We start from the raw sequence: 24,600 nt of genomic DNA, 5'->3' as shown, positions 1-24,600 counted from the left end.
ATTATGTCAAATTAAGAAGCTTTTGTGCAGCAAAGGAAACAACAAAGTGAAAAAGCAACCTAAGAAATGGTAGAAAATATTTGCAAACCATACTTATGACAAAGGATTAATATCCACAATATATAAAGAACTCATTCAATTAAACAACAAAAAATCCTAACAAATGAGCAAAGGGCTTGAACAGACATTTCTCCAAAGTCATACAAATAGCCAACAAGCATACGAAAAGATGCTCAACATCACTATCTATCAGGGAAACGCAAATGAAAACCACAATGAGATATCACCTTACACCTGTTAGAAGGGCCACTGTCAAAAAACCAGAAAATAACAAGTGTTGGTTAGAATGCGGAGAAAGTAGAACCCTTGTGTACTGTTGATGGGAATGTAAACTGGTGCAGCCCCTATGGAAAACTATACGGAGGTTCCTCAAAAAATTAAATACAGAATTACCATATAATCTAGCAAATCCCACTTCTGGATATATATATCCAAGAGAACTGAAAATACATTCTTGAAGAGATATTTGCATCATTATTCACCATGGCAAAGAGGTGGAAACAATCTAAAATATCCATCAATGGATAAATGGATAAAGAAAATGTGGCATATACACACAACAGAATATTTAACCTTTAAAAAGATAGAAATCTTGTCATATACTACAACATGGATGAACCTTGAGGACAATTAACCTAAGTGAAATAAGCCAGTCTCAAAAAAGACAAATGCTGCACGATTCCACATACACGAAGCACCTGAAGTAGTCAAACTCTCAGAAACAGAAAGTAGAATGGTGGTTGCCAGCAGCTGGGAGTGGGGGTAAGGAGAGGAATTGGTCAATGGACATAGTTTCAGTTTTTACATGATGAAAAATTCTAGAAATCTGTTGTGCAACAACCTGAATACAGTTAAGACTACTCTACACTTAAAAATGCTTAAGGTAGCAAATTTTGTTATATGTTTATATCACAATAAAATTATACCCTGACAGTTCAGACAAGTGAGAAATTATTTTCAACCAGATTTTGTTTTCATCTTTTGGGATACTGACCTTGGCCTTTGGTGAGTTTTTAACTATTATCCATTGCTAACAAAGTCATTACACCTGTGGCACAAAAATAAAACATCTCTGAAATGCTTAGAGTCTTCTTTCTGAAGTAGCTAGCTCAATTCATCTCTTCATAAACACTAAGTGAAATACCATAGAAGGAAATGGATGTTGGACACACAATTGATGACCCCTGTCCTTCACAGTGTGATTTATTTGGCAAGCTGATTCCATAATGGAAAAGTTAACAGAGGCACAGCGCCTATCCAAATGACTGAAATCAGAATCACAAACTCTGAATAAAGGCCAAACGAATGAAGTTTCTGATATAAATGTTCCTTTCAGAGAAGTGGTATAAGTTTTTCAAGACACTCAGACATCACGTGAACGAGGCTAAGGAGGTAGATTCCCAGTAACAGATGACCAGACGGTATGGTGAGAACTGCACCAATAATCCAATGGGACAGTGAGGGTGGCTTAACAACCGTCCGTGTGCAGAGACACATCTGAGAAGAGCAGCCTTACCTTCATCAAAGTCGGCGTCGTCTTCCGTGTGCTGGGGGAAAGGGAAGCAGTTGGTAATTTCAAGCCGATCTTCCACAACGAGGCCCAACAGCACCCCCTGAACCACCTCCGTTCCTTGGCCTTCTTCTTGATAATGTTTGATTATCTTTAATACCACCTAAAAAAAAAATCAGATGTGAGCTTACACAGAAGCTTCAACATCATTCTTGTAATTTACATTTCCTTAATTTCAAGGAAAAAAATAAATAAACTATCCTAACGGGTTTGTAAAATCACAAAATTATATAGCAGAAGTAATCAAATTTCTTACAAATCATTTCCTTGACCCTTACCCAGATAACACAGCTCACACAGTCTAAATGCACGTCTGAAACTCCTGGAGTAGGAAGACACGCACATACAACACTCATGCCCTCAGGTCAAGGAGCTCTTTCGGTCAAATCAAATGTGTCACCTCAACCTGAGGTTATTATAGAGGCAGCGACCCTGTTAATCTCTGTTACAAGGAGATAATCTCCTGACACAGATGACAGAACCATCAACAAGACACAGAAATAAAGACCTCAATTATCTGAATGCCTGCAAGCAGAACTGCTCCCCTGACAAGTTCTCAACATCTCAGGATGGTTCCTGAACGGAGCATCTCGTTTATCAGAGGAGACAACAACAGGAACATGTACCCAAGAAGGCTCTGGTTGGTAACGGAACACAGAGAACTAAGTCTCCAGCACTACCTAACTTTCCTCAACCAGAAGCATACACCAAAGGACCTCTAATGGAATAACCAATTCTTATGTTACTGTATCCTTTAGTAATTCCATAAAGATAAAGAGGTAACACTGCAGGTTAAATAGCAATTAATTTAAAAGTTCACAGTAACAGTTCTCATTAATAATCCCTACAACGTGAGTTTAATACAAGCAAAATGCTTTGACTAGTGCTGGGCACATAGTATTCATCAGTAGTTAGTAGTATTTAGTATAAGCTCATGGCCTGAAAACTAAAGGGCAACACAGTCCAAAATATAATGAAAAGTTTTCAGAGGGGAAAAATAGATCTAACAACAAAATAATTAGTATATTACTGATAACTGTTTTGTTCTAAACAAATACATTGTTGATAAAAATTAATTATCAATAAACAGTTAGTGACAACAGGTTCTAATTATTGAACATTATGTGCCAGGCAATATTCTTATGATTTTACATGTGTTACTGAATCATGTAATTCTCACCATTACTTTTGAAGAACGGCATTACTATATTCATTTTACAGGCAAGAAAATTGAAGTCGAGAGAAATTAAATAAATGGCTAAAGGTCAAACATCCAAGTAAGTGGTAGAACGAAGATTTAACCAAGTCAAACTCCAAAATTTGTGCGCATACTTTAGCTTTAATAACAAGGTGATTTTCATATCCGTAACTCAATAATGAAAGCAATGGGTTAGTAATAGATGTGAAGGAAAGACTGTGGGTTGAATAGACCCAAAAAGATTTTACTCCGGTAAGATCCAGATCTCCTAAGGGCAGCAAACAGTTAGCAGGAAAAAGAGCTTAATGTGGAAGAACACCAAGTGATAGACTGAAATGAAGAAAGTGCACAAACCTTACACATCGCTGTATCAAAGACCTCTCCACTTCTTGAAAGGTACAAAATGAGGTTTAACAGTCCCGCGGGTATGAGTTCCAGCATCTCCTAGCATATACTGGCTATGACCTTGGAAAAGCTACCAACGCGTCCTAAATCTTAGATGTCTAATTTGCAAAATGGAGCTGTTTTATAGCATTACTGACACTACTAAAAATGAGATAATGTATAGTAAATACTTCGCACAGGGTCTGCCACATAATAAATGATCAACATTATTGATTTTGTTAATAAAAATAAGGGAGAACTACTTAACTCCTACTCAACGTACCTCTCTAACAAGGACAATTCTTTTCACACTTAAAATAGAAGAGGGTGGTCTAGTGGCTCAGGTGGTTGGAGCGCCATGCTCCTAACCCCAAGGCTGCCAGTTCGATTCCCACATGGGCCAGTGAGCTGTGCCCTCTACAGCTAAGATTGTGAACAATGGCTCCACCTGGAGCTGGGCTGCTGTGAGCAGCCGGACCGGAGGACAGCGTGGGCGGCCAGGGACCAACTGCGCCAGGCGGGGGGAGCACAAGGCTCCTAATACCAACATGGGCCAGGGAGCCGTGTCTTACACAACTAGAATGGGAACAACGGCTTGAACCAGAGTGGGGCAAGGGGAAAAGAAAGAACGAAAAAAATAGAAGAAACATGAATGAGAAAGAAGGGATAAACAAAACTAATAAAGAAGAATTACTAGAAACACACCTCTCTATCAACTAACTTGCCTAGGTTGTCTGCGTCCCTGGATATTTAGCCCTATTAATGAAATCACTGAACCACTGTTGAAATCAAAGTAAGTGAGAGATGTTAGAAAACATATGAGCTTAATGCAGATCTTCAGACAAATTCTAGAACTGATTTCTAAACAGTGGATTCCTATGTGTGCAGAAAGAACGACTGATGACGAGGGCACAGCCGAGTTTCACAAAGCAGCCAAGATAACCTTGGTTCCTTTTACAAAGAAAATAGGAATGAGAAAAAAATTATTATGTTTAAATATTTATCTATGTATATCACAGCTCAAAAATATCTTCTATTGAAACACTGCCTCAATGCTAACAAAAATGAATTGCAAAGGGATTAGGGGAGGGGGCGATGAAACCTGAGGGCACAGCAGCTTGATACGCCTGCCCAGAGTCAAGGCGACTTGACACAGCATCCACAGAAGTACGGCGCTCCAAGTAAGCAATTACCTCACTCTGCAGCATCACTGACTTGTTATATTCAGTTCTCCACGATGACCAAAGAGAACGTTTCCCAGTAACAGTACCCAACTGAGAGAGAGTAGAAGCACAGTGTTTTAACTACCTGCTAGAGTCAACCAATATGAATAAGCATACACAGAAAGGGGTAATTATAGAGAGGAAGCTTAAAACCCTGTGATAAAGACCAGTTCAATGAATTAAAATTTCTCTGGTAGGAACAATCACAAAAAGCACTTTCCAAATACTGAGGCACTAGAGGATGTGTCTTACTTTGAAAGGCAAACTAAGGACCACAGGTGATAGCTTCAGAAAAGATTTCCAGTTTAAGGATGAATTCTCTCTAGCATTTGTCTGTCCAAAAGAGAAACCCTACAGGAAAGGCTTGGTGATCACTAAAATAATTTCCAACTCTAATATTTATGATCTTGCCATTTTAATATAATCTGATGAAATAAAGCACTCAGGAAAAACCCATTTTTATCAAAACTAAGCTGACTCATTCTTCATGTTGACATTTTACGGCCTTCCTATTTCCTACATACACACTAAAATCTCAATTCTTTTGTTCAAACAACAACGTAGTGGAATTGCATTACAAACTAGAGAGTAGATGTCAAAAGGAAAATCCTGAGCAGCAGTAACTAATTGGCATACAAGGCTTTTGTTATTCTATGTAAATAAGCCGGAATTTACTGTATACATAAAAACATTCCATAGATTATTGGTATTTATATTTGACACAAAATCGACATTCTGCTCAGTCTCCCCTCTTAAATATTCTTATAAAAATAAAGGGACGTTTTACTTATCACATCCTCAACACCTAACACAGTGACTAGCACATAAATGTACTCAAAATATATTTCCTGAAGTAATGAATGGTAAACATTTACCAATCGCTTATGATACATCAAGCACTCCACTAAGTGTCTTACACGCAATGACTCTTTTAATCCTCAAAACCAGTCTATGACGTCAGTAATACGATTTTCCCATTTATTGACAGATGAGGAAACAGAAAATTTGAATCATTAAATCAGGGAGGTGAGATTTGACTTCTGACTCCAACATACTTCTAATTACTTCAAAATAACTGAGTAACTGCAGGTGTTCCATAGGTGTTTGTAATTAACAGGCTGAAACAAGGAGAAGGCAGTGCCAACAGGTCCAGCGGAAGGAAGTCCCTGTATCTAGGTTGCAGAAGCAGGGCTTCAGGGCATGGAGTAGAAGTTCATTGTAGAGTTACAGGTCAAGGCAACAAAAGAAAGTAAGGGAATGGTGCTGGAGGCCAAACGTTTTGTGCCCTAATCACTAGAAGTAGCATCAACAGGAAACGCCAGGAGTTGCAAGAGTGCAACACAGCCTGGAATCCTTACCAGCACTATTCTCACAAGCCACAAGATGGGAATGTTCCACCACAGAAGTCCTGTTTCAGTCATGCTCTTTCATTTCTTTCTCCCTCCAACCAACCTTATGCCTCTGTCCATAAAACAGTGCTGATATAGTTTTAATTAATCCTATTTGTTGCTGTCATGCTCCCTGTTCTTAGTTTTAAAAACAGATACATGGAAAACTGAATAGCTCTCCAAAACAAAAACATGCTCCAATATTATATTTTGTTTACAAGTGTCACAAATGATACCACTTACTCAGGAGTTTTATATCATTTGTTCTTGTCTTATCAAAATGAACTGGGGACCTTTTTTTAAACAAATAAAGAAGAGGAGTCTTACCCTGGCTACATAGTAGAGCCATCAGAATTTTAAAAAAAGAAAAAAACCCTGATGCCTGAATCCAACCTCTGAAACTCAAGAGATAACTGATCTGGTCTGGCCTTCATATACAGGCACATGGGGGACGGGCAGGGTGTTTCCTCCCATTTTTTGTTTTCAGATTCTCTCAGGCCTTGCAATACGCCATTTTGAAATACCTTACCTCCTTCTACTCTTGTGTACATGTGGAAATGTTGAATAAATTGCATTTCTAAAACGTTTAAAGAGCCAACCACGCTAGAAGAGGAAACTCACAACCCAAGCATTAACCCTGTGAGTAAATGCAGAGGTGGGCAAAGAACATGAGACCCAGATATAACTCCCAAGAGCTAGGAGCTGGGATGCAACCCAGTCTCTGTGCTGGGTCAGGGGATCCTTGAAACTGTCTGAGTCAGTAAGTAGAAACTGACACCTTCCCAAAAACACTAGAGCTCTATGAAATTGTTGGTAAAAAAGGTAGAAAATAATAGCTGCAGTATCTTGTAGTTAAATATAAACTTACTGCGAGACCCAAATTCCTATTCCTAGGAGTTAACCCAAGAGAAATGAAAATATATCCGCACAAAAATATATTCACTAATGTTCACAGTAGCATTATTCATAAGTCCAAAACTGAAAGCAACCCAAAGGTCCACCAAATGCAGATGGATGAACAAATTATAGTATATCCACTCTATGGACTACTACTCAGCAATAAAAAGGAACAAAATGCCAATAGAACAATAAGGAGGACTCGCTGAAACATTATACTAAGTGAACAAAGTCAAACAAAATGCTATGTAGTCATTCTAGAAAATACTCGGTACTAATTCTGCTAAGCGGTCGCCTGGGACGAAGACGAGGGGGAGGATACTGACTGAAGAAGGGCACCTTCAGGCTTGAGGATGAGGCAACTATTTTATTTTACATCTTGATGTGGTGGCAATTACACAATTGTTTACAACGACTAAGCTCATCATACTATACAATGAAAATGGGTGGATTTTAACTTTAAAAAACTATACACATTTTAAAGTCTGTCTGATAAAGAAACAATTCATTATGTGCACCCACTCCCAATTTTACTCTCAATTTCAGAGTTCAAAGATCCCTCGAAATGCTATGAGGAACCAGGTTAAGAACCACCACTACATCCCTGCATTATGTGTAATGTATATTTTATATATCTATACACAAATTCAAGTTTATAATAACTCAAGTTTATAACAGGCCTAGGTAATCAAAAAAATAAATTAGACTGGATTGTTTTAGAAGTCAAAGAAGTGTAACATTTAGAATTTTTCTGTTATTTTAAAGTATTTCAGAATTTAATGAGATTAATCCCATAATTAATAGATAATTTCAGACACCTAGAAAAATCTATTATGTAAAATTAATTCACCAGAAAATGGATAAATGTTTAACCATCCCCTGCCAAAAAAGACAGTTAAAAAAACAAAACACCCACATTTCCTCAAGTTCTACCTTAACAAGTGTACTTCTCAAAGTGTAGGCGTACTAACGGCGAACATTCAAACCTCACGGCCACAGACAAACTTGAAGAGATCGAAGAACCTCCTAAAATCATATGCAGCATTTTATGTCTCCGTACTGAAGGACAGACACTTTCCTGGGGGCGGGAGAAAAGGTCTGAGGCATTCATCAGATGTCCAAAGCGGCCCAGGACAAAGGGTTAGAAAGAGCTTTAAAAAGTAATAGTAATGAAAACCTATTACACACATGCAGTTAGTTACACTTTTATGTCTGTATGCACAAGAATGGTGTGGAAGGACATACATTTTCCTTTATGAATCTTTGTTACGAAGATTCTCTTTTGAATCTTTGTTACAGTAAGCATGTACTTGTTTTTAATTCAAAAATATCTAATCAAGAAAGATTTAAAAGATTTTAAAATACAGCAATCACTGCAACTTATTGCATGGAATTTCACAAAGAACAAAGTAATGTAATTTCCTTTCTTTGACATTGCTACTGAGTTAACAGAGTAATGTGGCTACATCTTGATTTTAGCCCGTTCTTTTGGATATGTTAAAAATATGTATGTAGGGGCTGAATAAGTGGCTTTGAAAGGAGAAAAAGAAAAAAAATCCACACACTATAAACCTTAGAACCTGCTGACGTTAAATTCTAATCTCTTGTTGATATGGTTACTCTTCAACTCTACTCACAGGTGTCACTGCACAGGCATATACAAACTGCCAGAAAACTTGCATATGTACACACCATCAAGGTAAAAGAGGTTAACTTCTGGATACATAGAGTGGCTTTCAACAAGCAGAGAGATCTGGTTAAGAGAAGCCTAACCTAAGCCAATTACAAATCAGCAAAATGTCAATTCAAACTTTGTGCAAACTGATGGCAATAAATCTTCACCAGGAAAAGCAGCAAGTTTCCCACTGTCCCTGTAATACACATAAAAAAGGATCCATTGAAAGCCCCGTTAAAACGATCAGGGACAAAGGAGTTTAAATTGCAGAACTATACCCTCTATCATTTTTCACCCTCCTTTAGAAAGCTGAATTCATAGACAATGCTCGCAGGTTGCAACCTGCAATTTTACTAGTTCACAGATAAAGAAACGTTGAAATTACTAAAACGTTGTACCATTAAAATTAAAATTAAAAAGTAAATTTAGTGGTATTTAGTGACCACAATACTATTTTAGATATGGTTCTATTAAATGTTATAAGACTCTGGTTAGAGGAAGATGCTATTAGCTAAAACAGGTCTATGAAAATCTTTTACAACAGTGCTTCTCAAGCTATCAGTGGTGAAGAATTCATTTTCCTCCAGTCCATTGCAGACCGATATCTTAGCAAAAGAATAAAAACTACTTACTAGAAAAGTGAAAAAAATTTTAAAGGCACAGAAAATACAAGCCCAGAGATCCCACGCGTGGCTATCACGGCAATACCCATCTCTAAACACTCACTCTCCATCCTGTGCTTCTCGCGGGCAGACCAGTAAACAGTGCAGGAACCAGACCCCACGCTTTGGGTAGCCCTGGTCTACACCAAGCAGGTAGACAGTTCTCTCCAACTCCAGAAGTTGAACATTCAGTTATTATAACCAAACACTTCTCAACATATGTCACTGAGAGACAGTCTCTCAAATTACAACATTATCTCAATCGATGTGAGTGCCAAACTGTGGCTCTCCAGCCCCCGTTTCCTCCACCACCCCAATGCTTCTACAGGACAGGAGAGGCGTACCCCTAGGCTGGGGCAGACCTCTACTGCGTGGTGATTCCATTCTGAACATTGCATTTTTAAAGGGGTGAAAACAAACTTGTTTCAGCAGCAGGACCCCACTTTGAATTGCAAGCTCTGTAAGAGGTAAAACTGTGAATAATTTACCCAGCGCATGAGCCTAACTCACACCCTGATTTGCTGTTTTCCATTTGTTGTCTAGAACACAGTCTAGAACTAGTCTTTCCTTCTTTGTGAGACAATAATGTTCCAGTGAGAGAGGTAACTAGTAGAAACGTAAAATTAATTATTATGAGTACATAACAGAAAAATCATACAGCACAGTTGCTGAGAGGTGGGGCACTAGAATCCAAAAGAAAGTTTGAGTGCAGCTCTGTGGCCGTAGGCAAGTTACCTGATCTATGCAGCCTCACCCACGGTATCTCCTGCGGAGATAAATCAGTCATGGCTGCAAGAATTGAAAAGTAATCTACCCACAGTACGTAGCGGGCAGTGCAGTGCCTGTTAAATCCTATTAAATCCTCAGTAAACGTTAGCTACTGTTACAACTACTATTACTACAACGAACGTTTCACCTAATCTCATTCACTCATCCCTCCATCTGTCCAGTATTTCGTGTGTGACTAGAATATGCCAGGTACCCTCATGGCACTGAGACTTGTCTCCCCAGAATGTTCAGCATCTATTGCTCAGAGGTGTTTTCCAGTCTAGTGAGATGTAAATATAACTTATTAAAAATCAACTACCTGACAGCAGCAAACTTACATTTTGTTACAACTTATCAGTCATCTGGACCTAGAGCCATCTATAACATAAACAACCAATATAAAATCTTGTTTCAGAACAAGATTTTTAAAAATCTGTATTAAAAAGTCAAAAGTGAGGTTAAACTGATTTATTCAAAATATTTGTGTATTTGTGTGTTTGTATGTATATATGTATGCAAGCTGCCTTAAAAACATCACTATCCTTGCTAAAAATAAAGATTAGATCTACTCCAAGAGTTTCTTCAAGTGTGAGATAAAAAGGCAAAGCCCAGACTATGCCAGTTGCTGGCCAGTGGGGCAAGAGGCCAGGCAGGATTCATGATTCCTAGCAGGCTTTATTCAAGTTTTGTAGATTCTGGGAGGTAAGGTCCACAGCCTGAATTTCTCACATCAATCACCGTCAAAGAACAGCTATTACTGTAGAAGAATTTAGTCTCAAAGAAACTGTAATGCCACAGAATCTCCCCTTTGCATGTTCTGTAAAGGCAATATCTAGACTTTCATTTAATTCTGGCATCTTTCAATGACTGATCTGTGAACTTGGCAGTTTTCTTATTTGGTTAAGCCTAGATCATTTCTTCTAACACTGAACAAAGAAGGTAGTTATTGCCAAAATGTAAATTCAAATACCAGAAAGCAGCATTACTCTTGAATTTAACACATTTTATGGCTCAAGTGGGATAGGGGTTCCATTCCATAACTGGCTGAGTCAAATAATACATAGGATTTAAATCACTGCTGTTAAGTTTTGATGTGAAAGAAATTTAACTTCAATGGGGGGGGGGGGAAAGGTATTTTGCTCCTGACACATATGGGATTAGTTACAATGCTCCAATACACTTAATCAATAGCACTTTTATAATATTTCAGTTGAAAGAGTGTATTTCATTCTTATTCTCTTCGATCTAATGCTTACTGTCCACGGTTTTAAAGTCAAATCAACTAAGTGTTGGAAAAAAGGGAAGAAGAGCAATACAGCCTCAAGAAATTCAACAGAATAGCACTGCTCTCATAAAAAATTAGTCATGAGAAATTACAATGAAGTAATAAAAAGTACAAACACAATTAAATGTTAACTGATAATGATTTTTAATTTATAACGTTAAGTTTTTACTTTACCAACTCAACATATATAAACAATCTGCAAATTTTCCCACGTGTAGCTGGAAGGTAATTTTTCTAATGTGAAATGAGTGGTAAAAAAGGCTTACCTGGGACAAAATTCATTTCCTCTCTCATACAAAACAAAAATATTTCAAAACTATTATGAGATGTGTACTGCCTAACACATTACGTTCATTAAATTCAGGAGCATGGACCACTATATAAATAGAAAGCCTTTAGGTGATTTTAGGTGCTTCAATTAAGGTTTGTCTCTGCTTCCTGAAGATGAGGCAGCACTTGCTAAAATAGATCCAGAAAGAAACAGTCAAAGAAGAGTCTCCGTGATAGCCTCTGGGAAGAGGGTGGCTGAAGACAGAGATGAAAGTGAGAGTTTCTTTTCACCACCTATTTCTTTTTTGCCTTTTGATTTGTGTACCATGTGTACCCAGTGTAATGGTTGTGTTTAAGTAAATAGGTTTAATAAATTAAAAGGGCTTCAGTTGTCCCAGTATAAAAAGTACACTACACTAATTCCAGGAGAAGGTGATTGATCATTCACCATCTCTCACCCGAAGAGGCTGTGGGGCCTGAGACAGGCCACCCCAAAATATGCCACAATGGCATATGGATTACTTTGAATTAAGGTTGCTTGACAAGCAGCCCATGCCAGGAGGGCATCCTGACCCTTCCTGTACTTTGAGCGCAGAAAATAAGCCTCCCCTGTGAAAGGTGCCCTTCCTACTCCAGGAGGGCTGAGAGAGACCCTTATCACGAGAGCTAAGAGATTCAGAGCCCAAATGCTTATGTAACATTTTATTAATTTACTCCCCAAGCCCAAACCACATTTGGATTCCCCACTAATGAACAGCCCAACCTTGCATAGATACCTTTCTAACGAGCACTTTTTTATCCTGTCAATTCTTCACAATTATTGTTTCTTTGTCTAAATAATATTAAAAGGTTTTGGTTCAATCGTTTAAGCCTCATTGTATGCTCTGAGCATCACATTGTGATTCTCTCGTGCACACATATTAAATTGTTTTTTCTCCTGTTGATCTAGTCTTGCGTCGATGTTATTGTTTTATTATTAGTCCAGCTGCACGAACCAAAGCAGGGTGGGGAGAAATTCTTCCCCTCCCCAGAAAGGTCCTTAGGAACAAAACTGAAGATTATGCATTTCTGCACAAAATGTAAAACATGGGCTTTCTTCTGTCCAAAAGGAAAAATTTGTGGTTTTAACTGTTTTAAAGACTACCCTTAAATCAAACTTGTAAACAGTACCTACAAGCCCTCATTTGGAGGCGAAAACCAAAAAGTAAAGATCTTAAAAGTCAGGCTATAAAGTTTGATTTTATTTTGTGTAACAGGGATTTTCCAAAGGGTTTTTGCCATCTGGGCCTACAGCTGTCATTTAAGATGATTTGCTCAGCAACAGTGTGTGTGACGGTCAAGTACAAAATGGAATCTGTAATACCAGTCAGTCACATGAGGCTTGCCCAATAGTTCAGGAAGGAGAGCAAGAAATGAATAGTTCAGAAAGGAGAGCAAGAAATGAATAGTTCAGACGACAGTTGTAAACTGAAAAACTAAGTAAGTGATCTTAAGCAAATGCAAGGGAAACCCAACAATCCAGGATGATACCGAAAGCCCGGGTGACCTGGGCAGATGGAGTATCACTAGGGGAGAGGAAATGTTTACTGAATTGCTGTAATAAGCATACTAACACACACACTTAATTTAAAAAATAAAGACTAAGGTTTTTGAAAATCCTAACTTTAGTTGGCAATGGTGCCAAGAAACAGAACTCCAAAACTCTGTCGGTGGCAAAGTAAACTGTACGACACAACTATTCTAGAGAGCAATTCGACAAAATGCTTAAAAAGCTTAAGAACATGCATAATCTTTAACCGATTCACTTCAACTGTAGGTATTTACTAACCAGAGGAAAAACACTACCAAAGCAGAGCCCAAAATCTTAATGGTGCTACCCGCCCTCAGGTTACGAGTTTATAAACTGACTAATTTTCCTTGTGGGTTTTTTGTGTGTGTGACTTCACCAAACTTTTCTTAAATGTATTTTGTTTTTAAAAAAATTCGTATTTTAGCATAGTATTACTGTCCTATACATAGACATTTCCTACTTACATTAAGTGAAACTAATTGGGGACAGCGACAGAAGGTATAGAAGGTGCTGAGGGGGGAAAAATGTATTAAGTATCAGGATACAATGAATGTCTGTGACTATCTGGGGGAAAATGAAATCTTCCAAGTTTTATGCCAAAATACAGCTGATATTCAGACTTGAAGGGTAAAGAAGTTTTATGTTTTGTCTAAGTTAATACTGAGTTACCACTTTTTTGCTGAATCGGTTTTTTTCTTGTATGCTTGGGCGTGGTACCAATATCAACAAAAATACAGAATACTACTCTGGCATACACCAGTCTCCATTTCAGCCCTTTCAGCTTTGATGAAACAATAGTTTCCCATCAAATAGATGGATATGTAAATTACACTGTACTTTGCTATTAAATCTAATCTTTACAGGATACAACCATTTTATAGAATGACCTTCTATAAATAGTGGCTTACAGGGAAAAATAAAGCTATTTTGAGTTTAAGTATATTTTGTCATACATTGCCAAATGAAATATCCAAGTACTATATTTTAAATGACATTTTACAAAAACAAAATTATAAACGAATTTCCAAAAGAAAAGCAAATGCAAATAAGTTTTCTTGAGTGCTGAAATCAGAAGCTTTCATCTGAGAAACTATCTAAGAGCTGATAAAACAAAAGTGAGACAATCTGACCACAAAAATAATAACTGGCAAAATCCCTCTTCAAAGCCTAACACTCTTCAGAGACTTTTCTCCCCAACGCCGAGGCTAGGACTGAGCTAAAAGTCCAGGAAAATGCTGCCAAGACTTAAAATACCTGTAGCTGCTCAGCCAAACTCATGAAACACTCGGTATTAAGCAGAAGATCAGAATTTATAATTTTATAGGAACTAGTGACAAGAAAGCAAGTGACAAGAAAGCAAAAGGTAACAAACAGTAAGTAGTTTAATCTATACTTACTGTGTAACCACTGTTTAATGTCAGAATAGGCATTTGAGGAGTAACATATGCCATTTCCTCCAGGCCAGATACACTGCGACAACTAAAGTTAAAATTTACTACATTCCATTTACTTGGTCTAGCAGTTTGAAACTCCACTGTAACTAACACAAAACATCAAAATCCATACCAACTACCAAAACTGTTATCAACAATGTTTAAACATCATTAAGAAATTATACAGATTAAGCTTCTATTTATTACAATAACAAGGCCATGCATCATCCTCATATTAAAGCAGAAGAAACTAAAGCCCAGAGATGCTAATTGGTTTATTAAATCATCTCCTCCATGAGAAATACCATGTATGCTGGACGCCTTAAATTATACCACGAAGCTACAAGAAACACTAATACAGCTTGTCATCACTGTGTGTGCTGTACACACAGGAAGCACTGTCAGAAAAAAATTTTTAAAAAGCAAATAAACCCTCTGACCTTAAGGGAAAGGAACAATGCCCAGAGTATGTGCAGGGTTATCCAAATCGTGGATGCATCCTGAGATGGAAAGTCAGATGGACTTAGGTTTACGTAGTGAAGGCAGCAGGGGAAACTACTTTACATAGGAATACCTACCAACGCTTCTCCTAACTTTCCTTAATATACATCCTATTTTCTTCAACGTTGATTCCCTAGTATCTTAATCTGTGTGACCCACAAGCTAAAGGTTGCCTTTTTCCCAACTTGAGAGTATTTACTAAATTGACCTCTTTTCATTATAAATTTTCTCCTAGGATATGACAAATTATTAAACACAAAGGTTCTGATACATTAGCTTTCTCATATATTTTAAAGTTATAAATCTGGAAGAGCCCTAAATTTTGGGAATCACACTTCCAGATGCTTGAGGAAGGAGCACTGGATTATTCTGTGAACATCTCTACTACTATTTCCCCCTAGCCTGACATTCATCAGGTCACATAATCTATAGTTACCAGAGTTTCCTCATTTGTAAAGCGGGGACAATACTGGTTCCTACATCAAAGAGTTATCATATGGCTTCAGTGCTGTAATACACATAAAGTACTTCAAACAGCACCTGACAAATAACAAGAGCTAACATGTACTGAGTCATTAACATGTATAAAGCAGCTTGTATGTATAAAATCCTTATGTTTAGGGACAATGTATAAAGTCCTTACAATAATAGAGAGCAGAATGAATCGAGAATGGCAAGATACAATCTGAGCTCAAGCTCTAGCATATATTCGCTTTATGTCCTTGAAAAGCTGTTCAGTTTCTATGAGTGAGTGAATCATGTTGTATAATCTGGCCAGTGGTGGTTTTATCAGCTTCTGGAGCTCCTAAAATATAATAATGTATATCAAATGTTTTTATCTACTTTAGAAAGCTATCATTTAAGCAATAACATCTTACTGGCCAAAGCAACAAAATATAACTAAATGGTTAAAATGTCAGACTGCATACTTAATTTCATCTTCATTCAGAGTCTACTGAGTCTCATGCTATAAATAATGCTAACAAGATTGCTTAAATGGTTTCTCATTCATACTAAATGTAAAGCCGGAAATCAAGGGGGGAAAAGATAAATTTGACAACAACAACAAAAACAAAAGGCAGTCAACTTGATACAAAGATAAATTACACTCAAAGCACCTAAAATTCAAAGACAGGGGACCTTTATTATACAAATAAACAGACATAAATACCAAGGGATTCTTGAGACTCTTGTCCAGCATGGGGTAATAAATTATGTTCTTAATAATACTAAGTCATCAAAACATGGTTAAGTTGTGTTCAATATTCTCTGACTAAAGAGGCAGAAATTATTCTAAGAAACACACTTCAGGAAGATTTATAATTAAAATGACTGAAATGTAAAAGTTTTGCATGCTTGAATTTAAAGTTATCTGGCTGAACTATTCACACATGTGAAACAACTGATTCTCCAAAGAAGTCAGAAAAATGAAAGAAGCCAAGAGTCATACAATTTTTTTTGTTAAAGCATTAAAATAAAAGGCCAAACTATATTCCACTTGAAACGAGGACTTCAGACAAGAGCTTCCATTTCATAGAATTTAACAAACTATTATCTAGTCTCTTTTAACTTCATATTGTGTCACAAAAAAATATATATAGTCATACATGTCATGGCCTAGTATAAGCACTTTACAAATTTGAATACTCTTTTCAGTTCACAAAGCACTTCTACCAACATTTTCTCATTACTACATCTAAATAACCATCAGACAAGTAGGGCAGAGATAAATCTACCCTCAAAGCTGGTGTGAGGATCAGACATAATCTAACCAAACCATCCTGCACAGGGTCTTCTCAATAGTAGATGTTCAATTAACACTAGTGATTTTTCTACAGATAAGACACTGACACCTAAAAAGATGAAGAAATGTGAGCAAGTTTATGAATTTAACTGGTCTTCTAGCCTCGCTCCTGTGCTCCTTTCTCACCAACAGATTATCTAAATTTCTACAAAGCATTTTACTAATCCTATTTCCTCATGATTCATTTTCAAGAAAATTTCTGTACCACAGGACTGTATTATAATAATTCATTCACAATATGAATGCTTTCCATGTGTCAGTCACTGTTCTAGGCACTTCCAAATATTGAAGTGAACAAGCCTGATACTGGTCCTCTCGGGAAGTAGGTATTTAAGTGTGAGAACACAAACAAGCAACAACAAGGGCATTTCAGACAGTATCACGGGCCCAACAAGATGATAGAAGGGTCAGTGAACTGATGGGGCCACTTTAGATCAGTCAGAAGGTACCTGTGAGGTGACATCTGAGCTGACACCTGAATAACAAAAAAGTGTATGTAACTCTGACCTTTTCATTTATTAATAGCACTCTCTACCTTACTTTGAATAAAGGAGGAATCAGGTAGCTAACCATTGTAAACGATGAGGTAACTTTCTTACATAAAGGGAAAAGAAAATTTAAAAAGTAGATTTTGACGGCAATGGGTTTTAAGCACTGGAACTTTGGAAGGCACAAACGTTTTACACTTTAGCCTTCAGATCATCTCAGTGAGAAAACCTACATAAACAGCAAAGTGTTAATTAACAGTATATGACCACAGGCCAAGATGAACAATCCAAAACGTCATCATAAAAAGTTCAGAGAAAGGAAGAGATCACTGTGGAGCAGAGCTGTACTTCTCTAACATGATCTGCTATAAATCATCTGATACAGCAGGTTGGGAGAGGCGCCTGAAATTCTGAGACACTGTATTTCCACAGTTCTAACAAGATACCAAGGGAGGTCAATTCTGCTCGTCTTACTGGTCCATAGACCATACTCTGAGTATCAAAAGTATAAGAAAGGTAAGAGTCAAACTGGTTTCAGGGAACAAAGCGGGCTTTACATGAAAAGTTCAATAGGAAGAATTAGCTTGATCTTGTCTAGGAACGATGAGGCCATCTGGCTACAATGAAGACCCACTTCTCCATGCTATAAGGCTATACTGGGCACTGACTCTGTACAGGGCGCAGAAGACACACTGACAATTCTAACAGAACGGACTATTTACAGATTGTGAGATACAATTTCACACAAGGAAAACAGCCATGTAATTGTCCATTAACAGTCAGATGAAGAAACTTACACATATTCATACAATGAAATGCTATATCATAATGAAAATAAATTACACCTACTCACTCTAAAATGGACCAATCTCAACCATGGTGTGATACAGTGGTACCTCGGTTTTCGAACGTAATCCATTCAGGAAGACCGTTCGAGTTCTGAAATGCTCGAAAACAGCCAACACTAGGCCTTGGGATCTTGCACTCAGCGGAAGCTGTGTAACATGTTCAACTTCCCAGGCGTGTTCGAAAACCGAAGCATTTACTTCCAGATTTACAGCGTTCGTAAACCGAAAGGTTCGTCAACAGAGACGTCCGAAAACCGAAGTACTACTGTATATGTATACATATTACTCAAGACACAGGAGAACATACTATGATTTAATTCATATTTATTAATATAAACAGGCAAACCTAGACAAGTTGTTTAGGAATACACTAGTAAAGCTATAAAGAAAACCAAGAAGTCACTGAAACAAAGCTCAGAATAGTAATAGGGTGGGGAGAAGGGATGGAAGGAAAGGATGAAACAGGGGAAAGAGCTTCAAAGATATTTGTAATGTTCTAGTTCTCAAACTAAATGGCAGGTGACTGGATATATTGTGATTATTTAAATTATGTATTATAGACACTATTTTGCATGTATGACATATCTTGACTTTTTTTTTTACACTTTGCTAATGTTATGAATGATCTTTTCAAAAACTAAATCAGGAAACTGCTGGTGGCAGATTCTAATAGCAGTGAATTAAAGAAACAATGGAAGACGACCAATATAGACGATTTGTAACCACTGACTTCAAGAAGAAAAAAAGTGGGGATTAAGAATGGAACAGAGAGTGCTAAGTAAAGAGACAGAGTTGAACATTTTAATATAGGAAAGTCCTGACAAGGGAAAGGTAATATTAAAGATAGAGGAAATGATGAAACAAGACCAAAGGTAGGAAAGGTTCAAGAATACAAGAAAAATTGGTCTTGGCCACTGTCAAGGTGACAGGAACAAATGAGGTTAAACATCAGGTCTGCCAAATAGTTCTGTGTGGCTAGAATGCACAGTTCCTAGGAAGCCTGGAAAAACTAGGAAATAAACCTAAACACAAAAGAGAGGACGATATCTTGGATATCTTGGTGGGCCTTGAACTCAATGCAAAATCACTGAAAACATTTCAGGAAGGAAGGTAGTAAGATGTGAACTTTCACATTAAGTCAATGTTTTAATAAAAGTATGAAGGATGGACTGAAAAGGGCTAAGACAACAACCCAAGGTACCATTAAAATAATCTATAAAAGAAAATTATCAGGACATAAATAGCGATACAAAAATAAAACGTAATCTTTTATTCATTCATTTATCCTATCATGTCAGTGAACAGGTTCAGTATTGGGAATTACAGGTAACAAAAGCATAGTCTCTGCCTGCCCTCGGTAGCTCTCATTCTGGTGGGGGAGACACACAGGACAATTACAGGCAGTGGACAAGGCTATGAAAGAAATACAGGGTGGTGTGATGGAGAGTGACCGGGAGAAGGCTACTTCTAAGAAGGTTGTTAGGCAAAGCCTTTCTTGAGATGGTGTTATTTAAGCTGAGACCTAAAGCATCAAAAGAAGCCACCAAGAGGGAAGGAATATTTGAGAGACTATTTCAGGCAGAGAAAACAAAGAACTGAAAGGTCATTGTAACTGGAGCCTAGAAAGTATGAGGTGAGTTTGGTGAAAGAGACAAGAGTAGCAGGACCTTGAAGACTGTGGTAAGAAGTCTGTATTTTATTTTTTAAGTGGATATGGTTGGTGGCACACAGATGAGAAGCAGACGAATTTGCTGTATTTTGAAGCTGGAACCACAAGGATTTGCTGAGAGACTGGATGTTGAGAGTAAAAAAAAAAAAAAAGAATAAATGTAGGTTAATGCCTAGGTTTTCTGACTTATTCAAATGGGTAGATGGTAGTTCTATTTATTAAGATGGGAGAGACTGAGGTAGGACCAATGAAGGGGAGAGAGGAATGAGGGGGAGAAGTCAATAACTCTATTTTGGACACGTTAAATCTGAGGAGCCTATAAGATATCCAAATAGTGATGGTCATGCAGGCAGTTGGGTATTCAAGAGTGGCATTCAACAACCAAATCTGGTAAGAAATATAAATTCAGAATATAAATATGGAAAGCCACAAGAAGGGTCCTTAAAGAGAGTCTACTACTATAACTACTACAAATAACAGCAGCAGCTAAGAGGAACTGGAAACTTACTATGTCCCAGACATCGTGCTAGTTATTGACACATTCAGCCAATTTTAATCCTCCAAACAACTCAGATGAGGAAACTGAGGCATAAAGAGATGAACTTGTCCAGTGTCACTCAACTAATCAGAGGTGGGATTCAAACCCAAGCAGTGTGGCTCCAGAGGTGTGCTTTTAACTACAGTACTTGGTTACGTTACGTCAAGCAGAGACCAGAGAGAAGGAGGCTTAAACCCAAATCCTGAGGCACCCCAACATTCACAGATGGGAAAAGAAGAAACTACATAACAGATTATGCTGTTTCAGATAAAGCTCTGAACTCTAGGCTCAAACGTGACTACAAAGTAAATCTCCCCTTGGGAAGTTACAGACGTCATACCCCAGCAGGGAAGCATTAGTTTACCTTACTCTCCCCTGCCAAAAGCCCTGGAGTCCTAGATCCTTCTCGGCAGTTCCGTCACCTACTTGTCTTCCAGAAAAGTCTTTCTCCAAGTCCCCTCTCCCACGCATCACAAAAGAAGACCCCAAGAATCTGTCTCACACACCCCCCTCGCCTTGTTCCTTCTATTCCCCCGTCAGATGGCAGAGAAGGCTGTGGCGTCTCCCGATCAAAAGTGAAGATGAGAAAAGAGGGTTTCAGCGGACAACTCTGGCCCAGCCTCACCAAGCCTAGAGGAGAAGCTGCCGGGAAGCGCTGCTGGCGGGACTGGGCTGGGAACTATGCTCCCACGTGGGCCGGAGGAGACGGAACCCCACTCACCAAGCCATCTATCTGCACTTGCTTCACGGCCGAATCTCCGGACCCGCCTTTGCTTTTGCCCTTCCCTGCCGCGCCGGCAGTGGAGCTGGAAGAGGTGGTAGCAGACCCGGTGCCTTCCTTGCGGGACGCCATCTTTCCAGCCGGACAGGAAGAGAGAGAAACGTGAGTGATCGGAAGCGGAAGTACAAGCTATTCGTGACGTCGTGCGCAGTCTGGCGTTCGAGGGGCGGAGCTGGGAGAAAGCGCTGGCGTAGGGCCCCGCCTCCCATCTTTTCCCAGCCTCACCTCCTCCCCCCCCCCCCCCAGAGTCCTTTGCACATGCGCATTGTGCGCTTGCGGCTTCCCCATAGAGTCCTGGAAGAAAGTAGACTTTTAAAAATGTTTTCCACTTTATGTTTGGTCAGTCTCCATTAGGCAACTGATCACAGTAGCATTATAGATCACATTTATATAAGGTCTCATGCGTAAAAATGCTTTCACTTCTAATTTTTTGATTAATCCCCATTCCCAATCTTGTAAACCATGAACTGTATTAACTCCCATTACACTTATTAGGAAAGGGAGACGCGATTTATCCAACATCATTCTGTTAATTAGTCCTAAGCGGTATTGCAGTTTGTCTTATGTAATTTTAGATAGCGGTCTCTACATAGATTATATAAAAATTAATTAAAACAGAAACTTTGATCGCAATTACCAGAACTAATAGCCCTTTGCTGCTATTAGTTTCATGTAGGATTTACATAAGTACCAGGAAGTTGTTTTATGTGAAGTGGTGATGCGGAACATATTTTCTAAAAATCACGCTGACTTATAACACAGTTTGAAATACACATCTCAAGGCTTTAAGAGAATAATTTGACAGTTCTAGAAAACCATCTTAGACGAATTTAAAACATTCTCCACTTCCAAATATAGTTTGCCTATTCCTTATTTTTGAAATGTTGACTCATCCAATAAATACCTAGGCAGAACTGACGAAGTGGTTATACCAATGAAGGCTATTTCTTGCCCTGAAGATTTTTTATTGTGAGGGTCTGGTGTTATATTACAATCTGAAAACAGGAACAGTTACACCTGACAAAAATTCCTAATGCTACAAAGCAAAAAAGTTAATATCCATTCTTTTCAAGTGCTCATGAAATTTTTATCAAAACAGACCACAACCTGGGTCACAGGGACCGTCTCAACACATTTAGAAGTATTGAAGGTTGATTATAGTAGAATTATGCTAGAATCAGTAAAAGAAAGATAGTCAAAAAGAAGAAGAATGAAGAAAATCCATCATGGAAGAACCAGAACTGGAAATTAGTGCCTATCATTGGGCAGCTGGAGTGATGAGCACCAAAAAAGCGGGTTACTTACAAACAATAATTATTGTTTTATCCTACAGCATATATAACAGTTTTATTTCAAAATTACAACGCCAATATTACCACTAACAATAAAACTAGGAAGTAAAGTTTAAAGTTTCTTTGCAATATTTTTGTCCTTGGAAATATCCCACTAAGATTTTCCAGTCTTGTGTGCTAATCACACTATAGGTTCTTTTAACCTGACCCAAAAAAGTGCATGTGGGCCTTCTGCTTGAAATAGTCCAGAGCCAAGAGGTACAAGTATGGATGGCCCCCACCTTACAATGGTTTGACTTACGATTTTTTTGACTTTATAATAGTGCAAAAGTGATACACATTCAGTAGAAAGCATACTTCAAATTTTGACCTTTTCCTGGGCTAATGATATGCAGTATGATACTCTCTTATGAAGCTGTGCAGTGTGGCAAGATGCAGCTCCCAGTCAAGTTCATGATCACGATGGTAAACAACCAATACTCTACGATGTACGGTGTTGCCAGCATCTTTTGGATATTTGGCTATTGAGCACACTTAAGGTAGGCTAGACAAAGCTATGTTAGGTAGGTTAGGTGTATTAAATTCATGTTCGGCTTATGATATTTTCAACTTACAATGAGTTTATTCAGAAGTAATCCCATTGCAAGTCAGTCCAGGAACATCTGAACAGAGAGAGGGAGGGACAGAAGAAGGAAGAAAGAGAGAGAGAAGAAGACCCATGAAGTAGAATTTGAAGTAGAAAATCAATATGATCACCTTAACTAGAAAGGGCTAGAAGCAATGTCACTCCCTTCACTTGGATTCCTGGTTTCCTTCCAATCTCACTGGCTGTTCCTTTCTTCTCAGTCACCAACTGCTGATTTCTCTACTCTTTCCCAACCTTTAAATATTGAACTGCACCAGATTTCAGTCCTTATACATCTTTGTTCCCTTATCTTTATTCCCCATCATGGTGATCTCATCCACTCTCAAGGCTCTGAACTTCATGCATATGCTGATGATTCCGAAATTCATATTTCCTCAGACCTCTCCACTGAACTCCACACCAGCATCTCCATCTGCTTATTCAACATTCCCAGTTAAATGTCTAATAGGCACTTCCGACTTAACCTTTCCAAAATTGAGCTCCAAATACTGCCGACAAAAAGAAATGCTCTTCTCCCAGTCTTCCCCCATCTCTTTAGATGACAGCTTTATTCTTCTAGTTGATAAGACCAGGACTCTTGGGGTCATCTTTCACTCCTCTGTTTCTCTCAACCACCCACCCACCTACCCACCCCACCCCCAACCATCAGAAACTCCAGTAGGCTTCATCTTAAAATGTATGCAAAATCTAGACTTTTTCTGGGAAGAAGAAAAGCTATTTTTTCCTACTCCTCCAAGTAAGTAGGTACGTCTACACCCCTGGACATTACATATAAAAGAAAAATAAGAAGATTGCAAGGTGGAGGGACGAAAGAAGACTGGCTGGGGATGTTGGGACCCAAGGAACAACACAGTGGTGATTTCCCAGGGTTTCTATTTGCCACATACATCCCATACTTGGAGCTGAAGTCCAGCAACCTGGAAACATCAACAGGCACAGACAAAAAAAAAAAAAAAAAAAATCTAGCCAAAGTCTGTTCGCTGTGTGCACTGTCAGTGGAGACCATGTGAGGAGCTTGAACTTTCACCCTCACCAGACAGCAATGAGACAGCCACTTCATCCCCCCAATGGAATGATGTCAGAGAAGGCCTAGTGGAGAGTCAGGATTTTACCACAGCAGTAAGGAGGCCACCCACCCCATGAAGGAAGCGTGGAGAGCAGTAATAAGGCACTCCTACCCCTTCCATCCAGAAGGTATCGGTGGAGGCCTACTGGGAGCTGGAACTCCTATCTCCCACCAGTAACGAGAAACTATTCTTGCACCTGAGGGAGTCAATGGAGGCTGAACAAGGAACTTCTATTTGCTCCCTCATAGGGCAGTAACAGGAAGAACTCCCTCCTTCCATTGCCAGAGCTGTGTCAGAGGAAGCCAGCTAAAACAGAAGGGCTCAAAATCCAAAGTTCCATAACAGAATACAGAAAAGTCTATCAGGAAGATTTCAAACTGAATGAAAAAAGACAATCAATAGATGCCAACAGTGAAATGATAGAGATGTTAGAATTGTCTGAAAAGATTTTAAAGCAGCCACCATACAATGTTTCAACTAACAATTACAAACATACTTGAAATGAAATTTCAGCAAAGAAATTGAAAGTCTCGGCCAAGACATAGAAGATATAAACAGGAACCAAATGGAAATTTAGAACTTA

General features: G+C 38.4%; 1 protein-coding gene across 1 annotated transcript in view; it reads right to left on the bottom strand.

Annotated features, from left to right (window-relative positions):
• EIF3H (eukaryotic translation initiation factor 3 subunit H) overlaps positions 1-21,117 on the bottom strand; it is an 89,758-nt gene extending 68,641 nt beyond the window's left edge. Inside the window, exons 1-2 of the mRNA XM_019747372.2 lie at positions 20,953-21,117; positions 1,577-1,733 (exon numbers count right to left, since the gene is read on the bottom strand). Coding sequence (XP_019602931.2) covers positions 1,577-1,733; positions 20,953-21,084 — 289 coding nt within the window. The 5' untranslated portion in view covers positions 21,085-21,117. The remainder of the gene's footprint in view (positions 1-1,576; positions 1,734-20,952) is intronic.
• Between the last annotated feature and the right edge of the window lie 3,483 nt (positions 21,118-24,600).

This window comes from Rhinolophus sinicus, linkage group LG12 (assembly GCF_036562045.2).
Source record: "Rhinolophus sinicus isolate RSC01 linkage group LG12, ASM3656204v1, whole genome shotgun sequence".
In the NCBI taxonomy this organism is placed as follows: domain Eukaryota; kingdom Metazoa; phylum Chordata; class Mammalia; order Chiroptera; family Rhinolophidae; genus Rhinolophus; species Rhinolophus sinicus.
This window is presented reverse-complemented; position numbering and strand designations above follow the sequence as displayed.